Here is a 14162-nt window from a genome sequence, read left to right as displayed (position 1 = left end):
AACCTACTGTTATTTCCCTACTGTTATTGGACCTCCCTAGCCTGAGCTACCACTGTCTGTAACCTAAAATGCTACAAAAGTCTCTTGCTCCTTTTCTTCTATTCTCTGAATAGCAGCCTAAATAAAACCTAAAAATGTACAGTGTAAGTATAGTTCCCTTCTCTACTTAAAGCCATTCAAGAGCTTCCATTAATGTTAGGATAAAAACTAATATCCTTAACAGGAACTTGCACGAACTATTCCTGGCCAAGCTCAGTAGTTTCATCTCCCTTTAATTATCTCCTTTTAATCCCCATCCTTGTCATATTGGCCACCTTTCATTTCTCAAGTTCCCTGTCCTTTTCATGTCAGGGACTTTTCATATTCTTTTCTGTCTGCCAGATTGTTTCACCAGTTTATTAAATGAATATTTACTTACTTTTTCTGCATCCCAGGACTGCATTAATAAGTACATCCTGCACTCGACTTCAAAACACTGTAGACTTCTAACTATTATAGTTAATTGATACTATTTTTTCTCTCTGCATAGAATATAAACTACATAGGATATGGATTTTATCTATTCTTCTCACTGTTACATCACTCATGCCTAGTACTGTGCTTCACAAGGCAGATAATACAGTGAACGGATATAGAATTAATTGAGGACCTATTTCAAAGAATTGAGAAGCACCTAAAAGTGGTGCTTTGATAGAGTGATAGATTTGAGATTGTCATTTCAATTTTTAAATGTTTCCATATATTTAATGGTAATTTTAAGTGTTCATGCCAATCTGTTCTATCATAGACCAGAAGGCTCAAGATCCTCTGTGTGATACAACCTTAATGAAAGAGAATAAGGAACTAGAGACAGGAAGAAGCATCAACAGAATGAGGAAGATCCACATCCATTTTCCTAAGGGGAGAGGGTTGGAAGAGGAAAACAGAGAGAACACGTTCCTCTGCTATAAATGGGTAATGTGGTTACTTCATTAGAAAAGCATCCACAGTAGGTTTGGGCAGGGCATGTGGCTTCTCCCAAATCCCAGTGAGGGATGATCTTATCAAATCTTCTGAGGGAGTGACTTCAGTCAGGAAATGTGAATACCCAGCTTCCTTTAGTGGCAGGAAGTTTACTGTGGGGCTGGTTTCTAGGAGTGTTGTAAAATTATAGCCACCAAGGCGCCTTTAGCAGACTATAGGACTATCAACATCAAACACTCACCTTTCGTTGGCCAAGAAACTTACCATTTTTCTTAAAGGTACGTTCTCGCATAGGGGTCATGGGGCGGTTCCCAAAGTTTTGGTCCATGTGGATAAGGGCTTCTTTGATTAAGGGCAAGCCAGTAATAAGAACTGCAGATATGTCACCAAGCTCCAAGCTAAAAAGGTTCCCATATTTCTTCACAAACTGAAAAACAGTTAAATAGTAACAGTTGAATATGCACATATCCATGTGTTCAGAGATGGCGGATGTGTGTAGCTGGAGGGGCTCATATTGAGAGAAGTGTGTGTGTGTGTGTGTGTGTGTGTGTGTGAGAGAGAGAGAGAGAGAGAGAGTACATTGATCTCACAGGAATAATTTTATTTCCTTTTCTCCTCCTTTCAACAAGGCTCAGATTCAATTCACTTCAGAATGTGAATGTTTCTTTATAAAATATCTATTTATGTATTCAACCAACATGAATTGAGTGAGCATCTATCATGTGTCCCTAGGGCAAAGGCATGAGGATAAAACTGTAATAAAATAAATAAGTTCTGGCCATGTGGAGTGGCTCATGCCTGTAATCCCAACACTTTGGGGGGCCGAGGTAGGCAGATTGTTTGAGCCCAGGAGTCCGAGACCAGTCTGGGTAACACAGTGAGACCCTGTCTTTACAAAAAAATGAAAAATTAGCTGGGTATGGTTGTACCTGCCTGTGGTCCCAGCTACTCAGGAGGCTGAGGTGGGAAGGTCACTTGAGCCTGAGAGGTTGAGCCTGCAGTGAGCCATGATCGTGCCGCTGCACTCCAACCTGGGTGACAGAGTGAAAACCTGCCTCAATATATAGACGTAGTAAACAAGATTTCTAACCCCAAGCATCCTAGAGTGTAGAGAACAGAGAGAATTCAGCACATCTACATTCTCTTCTGAACACTAATCATGTCTCAGCCACTTAAGAAGGCTGAGACTTCTTCAGTCTGGACTTCCTAGTAAATCGTAACTATCTGTTTAATCAAATGAGAATGCCCCCTTCCTAGACTGGGCATAGATTATAGAAACATATGCTAGATAATAGAAGGTGCATTATAGGGCAGGGGCCAAGCATGGAGGAAAGTCCTCAAGCTCTGGAGTTAGGTGGCAATCTGGGGTGTACAGTTCAATCGTTTTGGGCTCTTGGGGAAGTTGCTTTATTTTTTGAGCCTCAGCTCAGCTCCCCAGCTATAAAAGGGAGAAAATTATTCCTCCCTCTTAAGGTTCTGTGAGGAAGAATGAGAGCAGCAATGTGAAAGGCACTTTGTTTTCTGGTTCCAGGCGCACAGCCACCCGGCGAGTCTCCGAGGAATGAAAGAGCTCTGTGTGCAAAGGGCCGTGGATGCATTCTTACGGTGGCAAAGGGGACAGGAACCCACTGGTGTGTGGGAAGAAGGCACTCATGGTCACAGGAAGCCATTGCTAATCACCTTTCATATTTTATCTCATTAATCTCACAACCACCCTACAGTAGTAATAATTTTTCTCCTCTTTCAAGAGGGAAAACCTGTGTGACAAAGTTTAGTGGGAGTGAAAGTAAGAATGAGTGAGAGTGAGAGAGTTGGGGTAGGAGAGAGAGAGAGAATGGGGGTGTGTATGTTCATGAACATGCACAAGCATGCAAATATCTGCAAATATAGGTTGGAGGACAGTGTACAGTCACGAATCAAAATCCTTCCTAATCTACCTGTTTGACAAAGGGTCCCAGGTAGACCCTGCCTTTTGTCTGCCTGGGTTGTGTGTAGCTGCAGGCAGTGGTAACAATCCAAAGGACTTCATTTCCCTTAGGTGTTTGTAGCCTCTTCTCCACAATCCAGATGCTTTTGCACTTACGCTCCACCATGTTCCTCTCAGAGTCCTGTACCCAACAGTCCCCATCAGAGCAAATACAATGGGTTCAGTCCTATCCTACCACTTTGCTCCCACATTAAAGACCAAGCCTGAACTCAGTCCTTGTATTCTTTTGGCCCAGAGTCCTCCATCAATCTTTATCTCCTACACAGGATTTCCTGTCTTGCTAGGAAAAGCAGAGCTGAGATTCAATCTCAAGTCAGTTTGCTCCTAAAGTAAGCATCTTTGCTTCTATGAAATGGCAGTAATGGAACCACACACATTAAGCATTTTTTTAAATGTACACTTGCTGAATTCCTGGATGAACTTCTTAGGCCTGACAAGAAGGATTTCTTGACTAATTCAGAACATTAAATAAGGATGTTTTTGGTAGAGCTGAAAAATATCAGGTTAAGTTAAATGACGTCTAACTAGCAAAGTATACAGCCTAGAATCTCAGCTTGTACTTGGGAGGGATTCAGAACTCCATTACTATTTACTGAAATAAACTTCTTAAGAATTTTATCTCTACCAACTCTCTGCCATTGCATATTTCTAGTTAAACAGAACTAGATCAACAACTTGTATGATATTATAAACTGTTTAAAGATGGAGTAGGAGCCCTGGGATGAGAATGGCGATGTCTAACAATTCTTACAAGCACCCTGTCAGTCATTTTATCCATTGCTTTAGAAAGATTAAATGACCCAGAGGGCTTCTGAGAAGATTTTATAAGGTAGGGCACACTTTTCAATTGTATATCATTAAATGAACCACGAATAAAAAAAAAAACCTCAACAGAATAAAACAAAAGGAGATAAAAATAAGATGCTTTGAAAGACAAAAACAGTCTTAAAATCAGAAATGAAAATAGAAAAAGAAAAGAAATGAAACAGAATATTTAAAAGTCAAACAAACAAAAGTAATAAGGGACAGGAAATGTAATGCTAGGAATAAAAATTCCAAATGTAGCATAAGCATTTAAAAAAGTGTGGAACAAAATAAATGTTTACAGTAAAGAGGAAGAAGTAAAGGATTAGTGGGAGAAGAGATTGAACTATTGAACCATGGCTACCAAGAGATATAAAGTTGACAGAGATTCCACTTAATCTACGTTCTTAAATTTAATAACCAACAGAACAAACACATGAAAAGAGGAAAAGAAAAACAGGAAAAGAGTGTATTAATTCACACTCCCTGCAGCAGTAGGTCAGAGGGCCTGTTCCTGAGCTGTGCCTCTGTGTGTGTGTGTGTGTGTGTGTGTGTGCGTGCGCACGCGTGTGTGTGTGTGTGAGAGAGAGAGAGACAGAGAGAGAAATCCTAATAGGCACAAAAATGCATGCTGTTTCTATATTTCTCTAAAGTTTAACATCTTTCCCTCAATCTGGATGTTGTATTTTTAAAGTCATATGTTTATGTCTTTCAAATATTTCCGTATCAAGGTATTCAACTTTTTTTCTCATTGATACATGGAATTTCTAATAAAAAGTTGGAAATATAACTTTATTTTCATTTATATGCAAATCTGGAAAGATATCCACCAAGGTCCTATAGAGGTACTGCTGAGTGTGTGTGTGTATGTGTGTGTGTGTGTGTATGCACATGCGCACGTGTGCATGCATTCACAGTGATGGCAGGATAGGCACAAGGACTCTCTCTTGTTAAACTGTATTTTAATATGCTGTCTCACTGTGTATGGATTGTTGCCTTTACAGTTGAAAAGCTTTTTTATCCAATAAAGAAAAAAAATAAACAAGAAAATGGGAAATAAAGCTTTAAAACAGTGGTTCTTTACTTTTTTGAGTTATAGAATCCTTTGAAAATATAATGTATATCATAGACCTGCTCTCCAGTAAACACATACACAGCTATACACATAAACAGCTTTGCATGCAGTTTCAGGAGTTAGCAGTCCTCTGGGGCCCATGAACTCCTTCTAAGAATAATGGTTTCACAGATAGTTCTTGGGGCTGTGCTGGTTTCTGAGAACAGGCTGTGGAGATCAAATTCATGTTCAATTTAACAGGCTTTTATGAGATGCTTAAGAGTTGCCAGGCACCTTCTGGCACTGGTGTATTATAAATGGAGGTAATACAAAGATCAACATGATATGATGTTTTCCTAAAGTGTCAAAGTCTCTTGCGAGAGACTGACTGTGCAGAAAAAAATTGGAATGCATAGCAGATGACATGTGTTATTATGCTGATAGAGAGGGACATAAAGCTATCACAAGAAGAGATGACTTTCCACCACAGATATAAGAAAAATATTTTTTTAAAGAGTAGATGGTATCTGAGCCAGATTTTAAATGAAGGTCAGGATGTCACCAAAAAACAAACAGACAAAAACCAACAACCTCCAAACCACAACAATAATAAAAAAACACATGGTAAGAAATTAAAGGCATTCTAGGTTGTGGGAACATCACATACAGATGTAAAGGGGAAATGCAGAAGGTGTTTGGGAGCAAGAGAGCTACCTTGTTTGACTGAAGGATAGGGTTCATTATTTAAAGAGCACTGACCATGTGCCAGGTCAAGACCAGGTGCTGGGGAGTGCAACAAGTCCTTTACTTCAAGAAGCTAACAATCTAATGGAGCATATAGATAAATAATCACTTCTCATTATTATCTATTATCATTCTTTACAATAAAATATTTGATGGGAGGAAGTTAAGAACCACATAAGAGGACCAAGGTTGAGGCAGGCTCCTGGGAAAAGCATCTTCTCAGTCGGTAAGGGAGATGGGAGACAAGGCTGACAAGGTAATCTGAGCTAGGCTGAGGAGAGTCTTAACATCAGGTATAATATTTTGGATCTTGTTTGGTTTTCAATCAGAATTCTAAGATGTTTAAGTAGGAGAGGTGATGCAAGGGAGTGCTTAAGAGTTTGGATTTTGAAGTTATACAAACTTGTTTGAATCCAGATTCTGCTTCTTAGTTTCTGTGTGATTTGGGAGAAAGTTATTTAACTTTTCTCTGTCTTAGTTTCCAAGTCTATAAAATGGGGGATGTTATTAGTTCCCATGTTTAGTATTGTTGTGATAAGTAATCACGATACTAAAATTAATAATAAAATTATTATGGCTCAGACCATTTTCCCCTATTAAAAATCTTCTGTCCCTTTACTCCATTTAGCCACTTGCCAAAAATCAACATTTTCTTTAAAATTCAGCCCAATTTCTTCCAACATTCTACAAAAGGTTATCCCCAGGGTTTCCATTTAGTGATCCAATCTCCTTATATCACATTTGGTTGCCAAGTGTGTACACTATACATTTAGTCATATACAGCCTTGTACTTTGCCTGGCATATGATAAGCACTTAATAAATGTCTGTTGAATGAATAAACATGTGAGTAAACCAATTGTCCTCTAACTATGTCATGAAAAGTCAGGCAACATAAAGTAGATAACGGGTATATGTAGGGAGACTCCCTGAAACTATTACTACAGAATAAAAGATGAAATGCTCCTGATTATTGTAAATGCAAAATTGCATACAGGATTGTGTAAAGACAATGCCAGCTGGGCTGCCAGAATGAGCCAACAGCACGTGATGTGCTTCCCCCTGTAGAGAGCCTGTAAATGGATGTGCAGTCAGGGAGGTCTCACATCACCAAGATTCCTATCCCAGAAAAGCAGATGTTCAAAGCTCTGGGAATGGAATGCAACCCTTGTGGAGAGCCTATAAATGGACGCATGAGGGGCACCTGTTCATATGGATAAGATAGGGCTATAAATGCCCTTATCTTGCCACGGTTCTTCTAGGTCTCTTTAGGGTTAAGGCATGCTCCATTCTGGGAATTTTTGGTCTAACTGGTTGTCTAGCTTCACATCCTGTTTCTATTGATTGTTTGTAACCAGCTTTTGCTGCAGCTATTACTGCTGATTAATATCTTGCTAATCATAGGTATGGATGGACTGTGTTTCTGTTTTAAGGCTCTGTTAGAAATTGCTGATGCACACACTATATTGTAAATTCTTATCTCTGTATACTATACTTCTGCATACGGATGTTATGTTAAAGAATTACTTCATCCCCATGTGACCATCTCACCTCATAATCAAACGACCCCAAATCCCTCACTAACCTACCCCCACCCTCACTAAACTTAATAGTAAATGCTGGTATATCTGGTGCGTTGGCAGCATCACAGGACCAGAAGGCAGTGACCCTCCTGGACCCAGCTTTCACTATCTTGTGAGTGTCTTCTATTTCTCGACCTGCCAATCCGCCTGGGAACAAGGAAAGAGCCTCATCACATTGCGGGCTGCTGGCCAGATCCTACAATAGGTATACAAATCAAATAGTCTCAGGTTCAAATCCTTATTCGTTATTATTTAGCTCAATAACCTGGGCAGTTCACTGTTTGTTCTCAATCAGTTTGCTCCATGGTAAAATGGAAGCAACACCAGATCATACCTAACTTGTGTGCCTATCATGAAGATGAAATGAAAATTAACATAAAAATCCTTATGTAAGATCTATTAGTTAGTACTTAATGTTTTCCAATTGCAAGAATGTAAATTTAATTATAACTAAATTACACAATTTAACTCCAATTGTCTTACACCCAGAAATACAAAAATGCAAACCTATATAAAATAAAAATAAACAGTGACAGTGTGATAAAAAAAAATCACAGGCCCAAGGATGAGATCCTAGTCTCAGTTTTATCACTGGCTAGTTTTGTGACATTAGGCAAGTCATATAACCTCTCTAGAAACACCTATCTTAGGAATACAACAAAAGTGCAGATCAAGCTTCTTATTCCAGACAAGATTGAATGAAAGCTTTCCATTTTACTTCTATTAATCATGACACCAACTAACACAGACAAAAATATCTTCAAGAAAAGTCTACTCTCTCTAGCCAAAGGACTAGGAAAAGGAAAGCCCAACAGGACAGAAACCAATTAGCCTTTTTACTTCTTTGTTGTGGAGGCAAATACCATGAAAAACATTTGACCCTTCCCAATTCTAAAAGGTCCTACAGCCCTGGAGTACATGGACAGTACCTTGTCTTTCACCCTACTTTGCAATAACGCGGTAGTACCCCTCTCTGCTGAGGCTGTGAGCTGAATTGTGAGTTCTATTACTAAGCTGAAGTAAAGAAACTCCCTGCAAGAGTCAGAGGGCAAATTAGGACTTCCAGCCTTCTTCTATAGTAATAAGGAGGTGCACTTCCCCTTGAAGCAGATATGGGCAGATCTCTGACTGTCTTCCCTCTGTAGTAAAGAGTAAGCTAGTATACCAGAGGGTTTCCTGTCTTCTGTTCCATATTCCATTTCCCAAGCTTGTACTGATGAGAATGTGAGATGGGCTCCTGTGGGAGTGGGTAATACAAAGTGGAGTAGACCAGAATAGCACTGCAGAAGCTTTATAACCTGCATTGGTATTTGAACTGCCACCCACAAAAGTGAGCATTCAGAATCTAAATAGGCTATATGCTAAAATAAAAGATCTGTATAGTATCCAGGGTAAGTCTTACAACAAATATATAAAATGTCCAGGATATAGTCCATAATTACTCACCTTATCAAGAATCAAGAGAACATCAATTTGAGTGAATTGACACCAACAGTGAGATGATACAGATGTTGGAAATACAGAATAATTAAATATTTAAAAGCAGCTGTTATAAAGCTTTTCCAATAACTATGAATAGTCTCAAAACAAACAAAAAATTAGGAAATTTTAACAAAGAAATAAAAGATAAAGAAGAACCAAGTGAAAATGTTAGAACTGAAAAATACAATAGAATAAATTTAAGAATTCAATAAAATAGCTCAATAGCAGAATGGCAGTAATAGAAGAATCTGTGAAATTGAAGACAGATCAGAACATATTCAAACTAAACAACACAGAGAAACTACATTGGAAACAACAAAAACTGAGTTTCAGGAACTTGTGACACAACAAGAGATCTAACATTTGTGCCATCAGTATCCAAGAGTCCAAGAAAGAGAGGAAAAAGAATATGTAGTTGAAGAATATTTGAAGAAAGAGTGGCTGAAACTCCTCCAAACTGGCAAAATACAAATCTATAGTTTCAGAAACCCAAACAGGATAAACCCAAAGAAAGTGGCACCAAGATCTATCATAATTAAACCTCTAAAAATTAAACAAAAACATAAACAAAGAAAATTTCTTGAAGGAAGGCAGTGAGAAAAGGTTCATTACATATGGGGGATAACAATTCAGATGACAGTAGATTTCTTAACAGAAACCACAGAGGCCAAAAAGAAGTAGCACAACATTTTAAAATGTTGAATGAAAGGAATTGTCAACCTAGAATTCTATGTCCAGTGCAAATGTACTTCAGAAATGAAGGTGAAATGAAAACATTCTTAGATGAAGGAAAGCTAAGAGAATTTCTTGCCAATACACCTGCACTATAAGAATGACTAAAGATAGTTCTTCAGATCTGAAAGGATATGATAAGCTTGTAACATCAGAAATGAAAAAAGATAAATGGAAAGGGTAAATAAACGGGTAAATACAATAGACTATTATTCTCTCGAGTTTTCAAAATTGAATTTAACATTTAAAAGTAAAATTATAATATTATCTGATGTAGTTCTCAACGTATATAGAGATAACACTTATGACAATTATGAAGTAGAGAGGGTAAAGGAACCTAAATGGTTGCAAGATATCTATATTTCATTTGAGGTGGTAAAATTTTTATACTAATAGACTGCAATCAGCTACATCTGCATATTGTAATCCTTAGAGCAATCACTTGTAAAACACAATACAAAAAGAGCTGCTAAAATCACCTCAGATAAATAAGAATAAAATTATTTTTAATATGTTCAAGTGATTCACAGGAAGATGGGAAAAGGAAAATAGAGGCATAAAAAACAGGAAAAAGAAAATAAATAATAAAATGCTAGACAAATCTTAGTATGTCAATAATTACATTAAATATAAATAGTCTACATTCAGCAATTAAAAGACAGAGATTGCCAGAATGAAAAAAAGACCCAAGTATATGCTGTTTTCAAGAAACTAATTTCAAGTATAATGATACAAGAAGTTTAAAAGTTAAAGAATAGAAATGCATATACCGAGCACATACTAATCAGAAACAAAGTTGTTGTGGCTATATTAATCAGATAAAGTAAAGTTTAGGCAAATAAATTTTGAAGAATTAAGAGGGACATTACAGGATAAAGGGATCAATTCACTAAGAAGACATGATAATCTTAAACGTGTATGTGCAAAACAACAGAGTTTCTAAATACATAAAGGAAAAACTACTAGAACTGGGGAGAAATAGATACTCTCAATTGTCCTTGGAAACTTCAACATTCCTCTTTCAGTAATTGATAGAATAAGTAGACAAGAAGTCAATAAGGACAGAGGTGAACCAAACAATATCATTACTCAGTAAAATCAAATTGATATTGATATCAATTACTTCACCCAATAATAATTTATATCAATTATTCCACCCAACAATACATATTTTTTCCAGCCTGCATGGCACATTTATCAAGATAGACTATATCTTGTGTCATTTAATCAACCTTAACATATTTAAAAGAACTGAAATTGTACAAAGTATGATGTTTGACCACAATGGAATCAAACTTGAAATAATTAACAGAATGATAACAAGAAAATCTCCACATACTTGGAAATTAAACAACATATTTACTAAATGAGGGCATAGGTTTGGGGGCTTAGCTTTAACATTCTGTGACTAATTCTGTCAGTCAGTATTACCAATGGGGTATTTCTCCCATAAAGTGATAAAACTTGGTCTATCAATATTTGAGTACAATATACAGCCATGTGTTTAAAGCACTGCAGGTATGTGTAGGGAAAGGAGAACTAATATTTGTTATGTACCAACTATAAGCCATGTCAATATTGACCACTCACTATTTTAATCTTCATAATCACTTGTCTTGCTGTTCTCTCTCAGCAAGATACCTGTGCTGAGTGCCAGGAAAACCGGCACTGGTTTCTTGAGATAGAGTTTGATGGCTGAGAGAACTTGAAAGAATTCGGTCACCAGAGTTGGGGAGCCCTGATGGGAGATTATTGCATAGAGGCAGAAAGAGGTTGTATCAAGAAGGGTCCCAGGTGGTTCAGTCAGGAGTCTGAATACCGTTTGGCAAAAATTTAAGCAGAGGAGGAACATTTTAAAATTATTACTTAGTGAGCGTGCACTGCAAGGGAAGGAGACTGAAGGTGGAGGGATCAATTAGTGTCGTGGGAATAACTCAGTTGAGAAGTGATGAAGATTGAGGTAGTATTATCACCACTTTATGTATGGGAAATGAAGTTTCTCAGAAAGAAAGTATAGCGTTTTTGAGGACAATCATATAAAAAAGGACAAGGTAATCACATTACAAATAAGGTGTTCCAATAATGTTTAACATGACGACATGCAAATTAGTAAACATTTAATAATATTCCATCCCTAGAAAGTGTAGGTGGAATCATGCCTGTTAATGGGTTAGGAAACGAAACCCAAAGTGGGTTTTACCAGGTTACTAGCGTTAGCCACACCACTTCCTGCCCTTCAACCCCGACTCCACCCACGCTCCCGGAACGTCCGGGAATGTCCCTTGTGCTGCAGAACAGGGTTAGGGTGAGGACACGCCAGGTACCTTCTCCCGCTCCTACCTGCTGAATCTCCAGGTGCGACTGCTCGAAGTTCACATGGAAGAAGTTGCCAACGAAGGGCAGGGGCCAGGGCCCCGGCGGGTAGTTCTTTGGGCGCCGTCTTTTGAGAAAGTCAGCAACGAGCAGAAAGGCGACAGTGCCCAGCAGGAGAGTTCGAGGATGGACCACTGCCCAGAGGGCAGCCGCCAGAGAGCCTAGCGCTGCGAGCATGTCTCAGACGTCCTCCTGCTCTTCTGCGGTCTAAGCAGTCGCAGGTCCCCGCAGCGCCTCCCCGCCCCGCCTCGCTCCCAGCCGCGCCCCGCCTCCCAGCCCCGCCCCTTCGCTGCACCCCGGGAAGTTGTCAGGCGCTAGATTCCCAGGAGGACACGCACCAGTCTTACAAAAGACCAGGCTAGGAGCAGTTTCTTTTCTATTCAAGAAGCCCATGGGTTTACTGAGAGCATCACAGACATTTGAGCCTCTGTTCGTTTCTATCACCGTCTCTCCCATGATTGGAACCATGCCTGGTAAATAGTGATGACAACAGCAGTACCAAGAAACAACATTTCTTGGGCTCTTACTAAATGCCAGACAGCACATCTGCCTCTTTATAAAGATTATTATTTCATTTTGACAAAATTATGCAGGAGAAGCTCTCGGTAGTCTCATCTTGCAGTTGAGGAAACAGAAAGGTTAAGTACTAAGTATGTGGTGAACAAATAAATCCACCCTCTGAAACACATCTAAACGAGGTCCTGTATTTGAAAGTGTTTGGAAGATTAAAAGGCACTACATTAAAGCTGCTAGCACTGAGCAGCATTCATAATAAGTGCTTAATGAACATTTGTTGAAGGAATGTCTTAGTCCTGATCCTTGCTGGTTTGCTTTGAAAGGCTCCTCTCCGAAGCCCCAAGACTGTGGGACCGCCGGGTTCTGGCCTTTCATACCATCTGGTGAGTGCCTGCTTGGGTCTCACAAATGGTGAGACTCAAAACATGAAACATAGCTCGGGAATAGTATAGTATACACTCATGTACTCAACATAGAGTCACATATTCTGCTTACAATATTTTATTTCTTTATTTATTTTTGAGATGGAGTCTTGCTCTGTCACCCAGGCTGGAGTTCAGTGTCACCATCTCAGCTCACTGCAACCTCTGCCTCCGGGTTCCAGCGATTCTTCTGCTTCAGCCTCCCATGTAGTTGGGACTACAGGCACGTGTCACCACGTTCGGCTAATTTTTGTATTTTTGGTAGAGACGGGGTTTTGCCATGTTGGTCAGGCTGGTCTCTATCTCCTGACCATAGGTGATCTTCCCACCTCAGCCTCCCAAAGTGCTGGGATTACAGGCGTGAGCCACTGCGCCCAGCCCCCTTTTATTTTTATTTTTTGCATTAAAAAAATGATGCAGGAGAATGACTTCTATAATGGCAGCATGAGAAACCCCATAAAACCTCATCCTAGTAAAAAACTGTGATTGCTAAAAATTATTTGTAAAACTAAAATAATTTAAGTCCCTGAAAATTGTTATAAAGGCAGACAGTAAATAAATAAATTTTATTTAAGAAGAATCTACTAAACCCTAGTAAACACAGTAAGAGTCTGTGGCATTTGAACCATAACCCACTCCTTCTCCTAGTCCTCAGATCAGTGTGACAGAAACCTCATTCTAGACAGTTATATCCAAGAACACTTTCTCTAGATCCCAAATAAAGGCTACAGTATCTCCCTGAGAGGGAAAAACTGCCAGCATTTCTCATACCTAGCCCCCCAAATTTCATGTTGCAGAAGCTCTATTCTAGGCAAGACTGGCTAAGAAGTCTAGGGATATCCTCCTCCTTCCAGCCCTCACTTGTAATGCAAAAACAATACCTGCCCCATGCCATAATTGCCCTCATCCCAGCTTGCTCATGTGATAGAGGTTCCACAGTGGGAGAGGTTAGCCACAAACACCACAGATGAATGCCTGAAACAATAGAGATTTTGGTGGTAAGCAATTAAGAGAAGGCTGGCAGTTCTATGAGAACAAGAAGCTAAACCATAGGCTAACTAGAAGTTTACCAAGTCAGTCAGCACAAGAGTTAGCCAGGAAGAGCCTTCCTGGGATCAGGACAAATCTCAAAGTCTGGCCTCAAAGACTATTCCTGAGAAGCAGCCCAAATTTAATTGGATCAAATTGTGAAGCAATGTATGCATTGTTGAAAACAATAGAGCAGTCAGCTGGAAGTCAGCAGAGACTGTGTGTAATATCAACAGAGGCAGACGGTTTTAAATATAGAACAGAGAAAAAGATAGTCAAAGAGAGCCCTGCTAAAGCCAATGTCATTGTATTGTGACTGTGTGCACACCCAAGTCCATGCCCTCAGGTAAGTGACATCAGAGGCTTTACACTGTGGGGAAATATGTTTCACTAAATTAGTCAGTCCTGTCAAGTCAGTAAACAAATGAAAGTACAAACAAAAAGAATTGGAAGAGAAAGGCAGATCATTAGCCAT

At 39.1% G+C, this 14162-nt stretch overlaps 1 protein-coding gene across 2 annotated transcripts in view; it reads right to left on the bottom strand.

The window, feature by feature from the left end:
- CYP2J2 (cytochrome P450 family 2 subfamily J member 2) overlaps positions 1 to 11939 on the bottom strand; it is a 52773-nt gene extending 40834 nt beyond the window's left edge. Inside the window, exons 1-2 of one of the 2 annotated variants that reach the window (XM_071092331.1) lie at positions 11688 to 11939; positions 1228 to 1390 (exon numbers count right to left, since the gene is read on the bottom strand). In XM_071092331.1, the coding sequence (XP_070948432.1) occupies positions 1228 to 1390; positions 11688 to 11897 (373 nt within the window). In that variant the 5' untranslated portion in view covers positions 11898 to 11939. The remainder of the gene's footprint in view (positions 1 to 1227; positions 1391 to 11687) is intronic. The other variant, XM_011764415.2, reaches the window with a different exon arrangement.
- Between the last annotated feature and the right edge of the window lie 2223 nt (positions 11940 to 14162).

The sequence above is a fragment of the Macaca nemestrina genome, chromosome 1 (genome assembly GCF_043159975.1).
Source record: "Macaca nemestrina isolate mMacNem1 chromosome 1, mMacNem.hap1, whole genome shotgun sequence".
Classification (NCBI taxonomy): Eukaryota; Metazoa; Chordata; class Mammalia; order Primates; family Cercopithecidae; genus Macaca; species Macaca nemestrina.
Note: the sequence above shows the minus strand (reverse complement) of the source record. Positions and strands in the feature narration are given on the sequence as shown.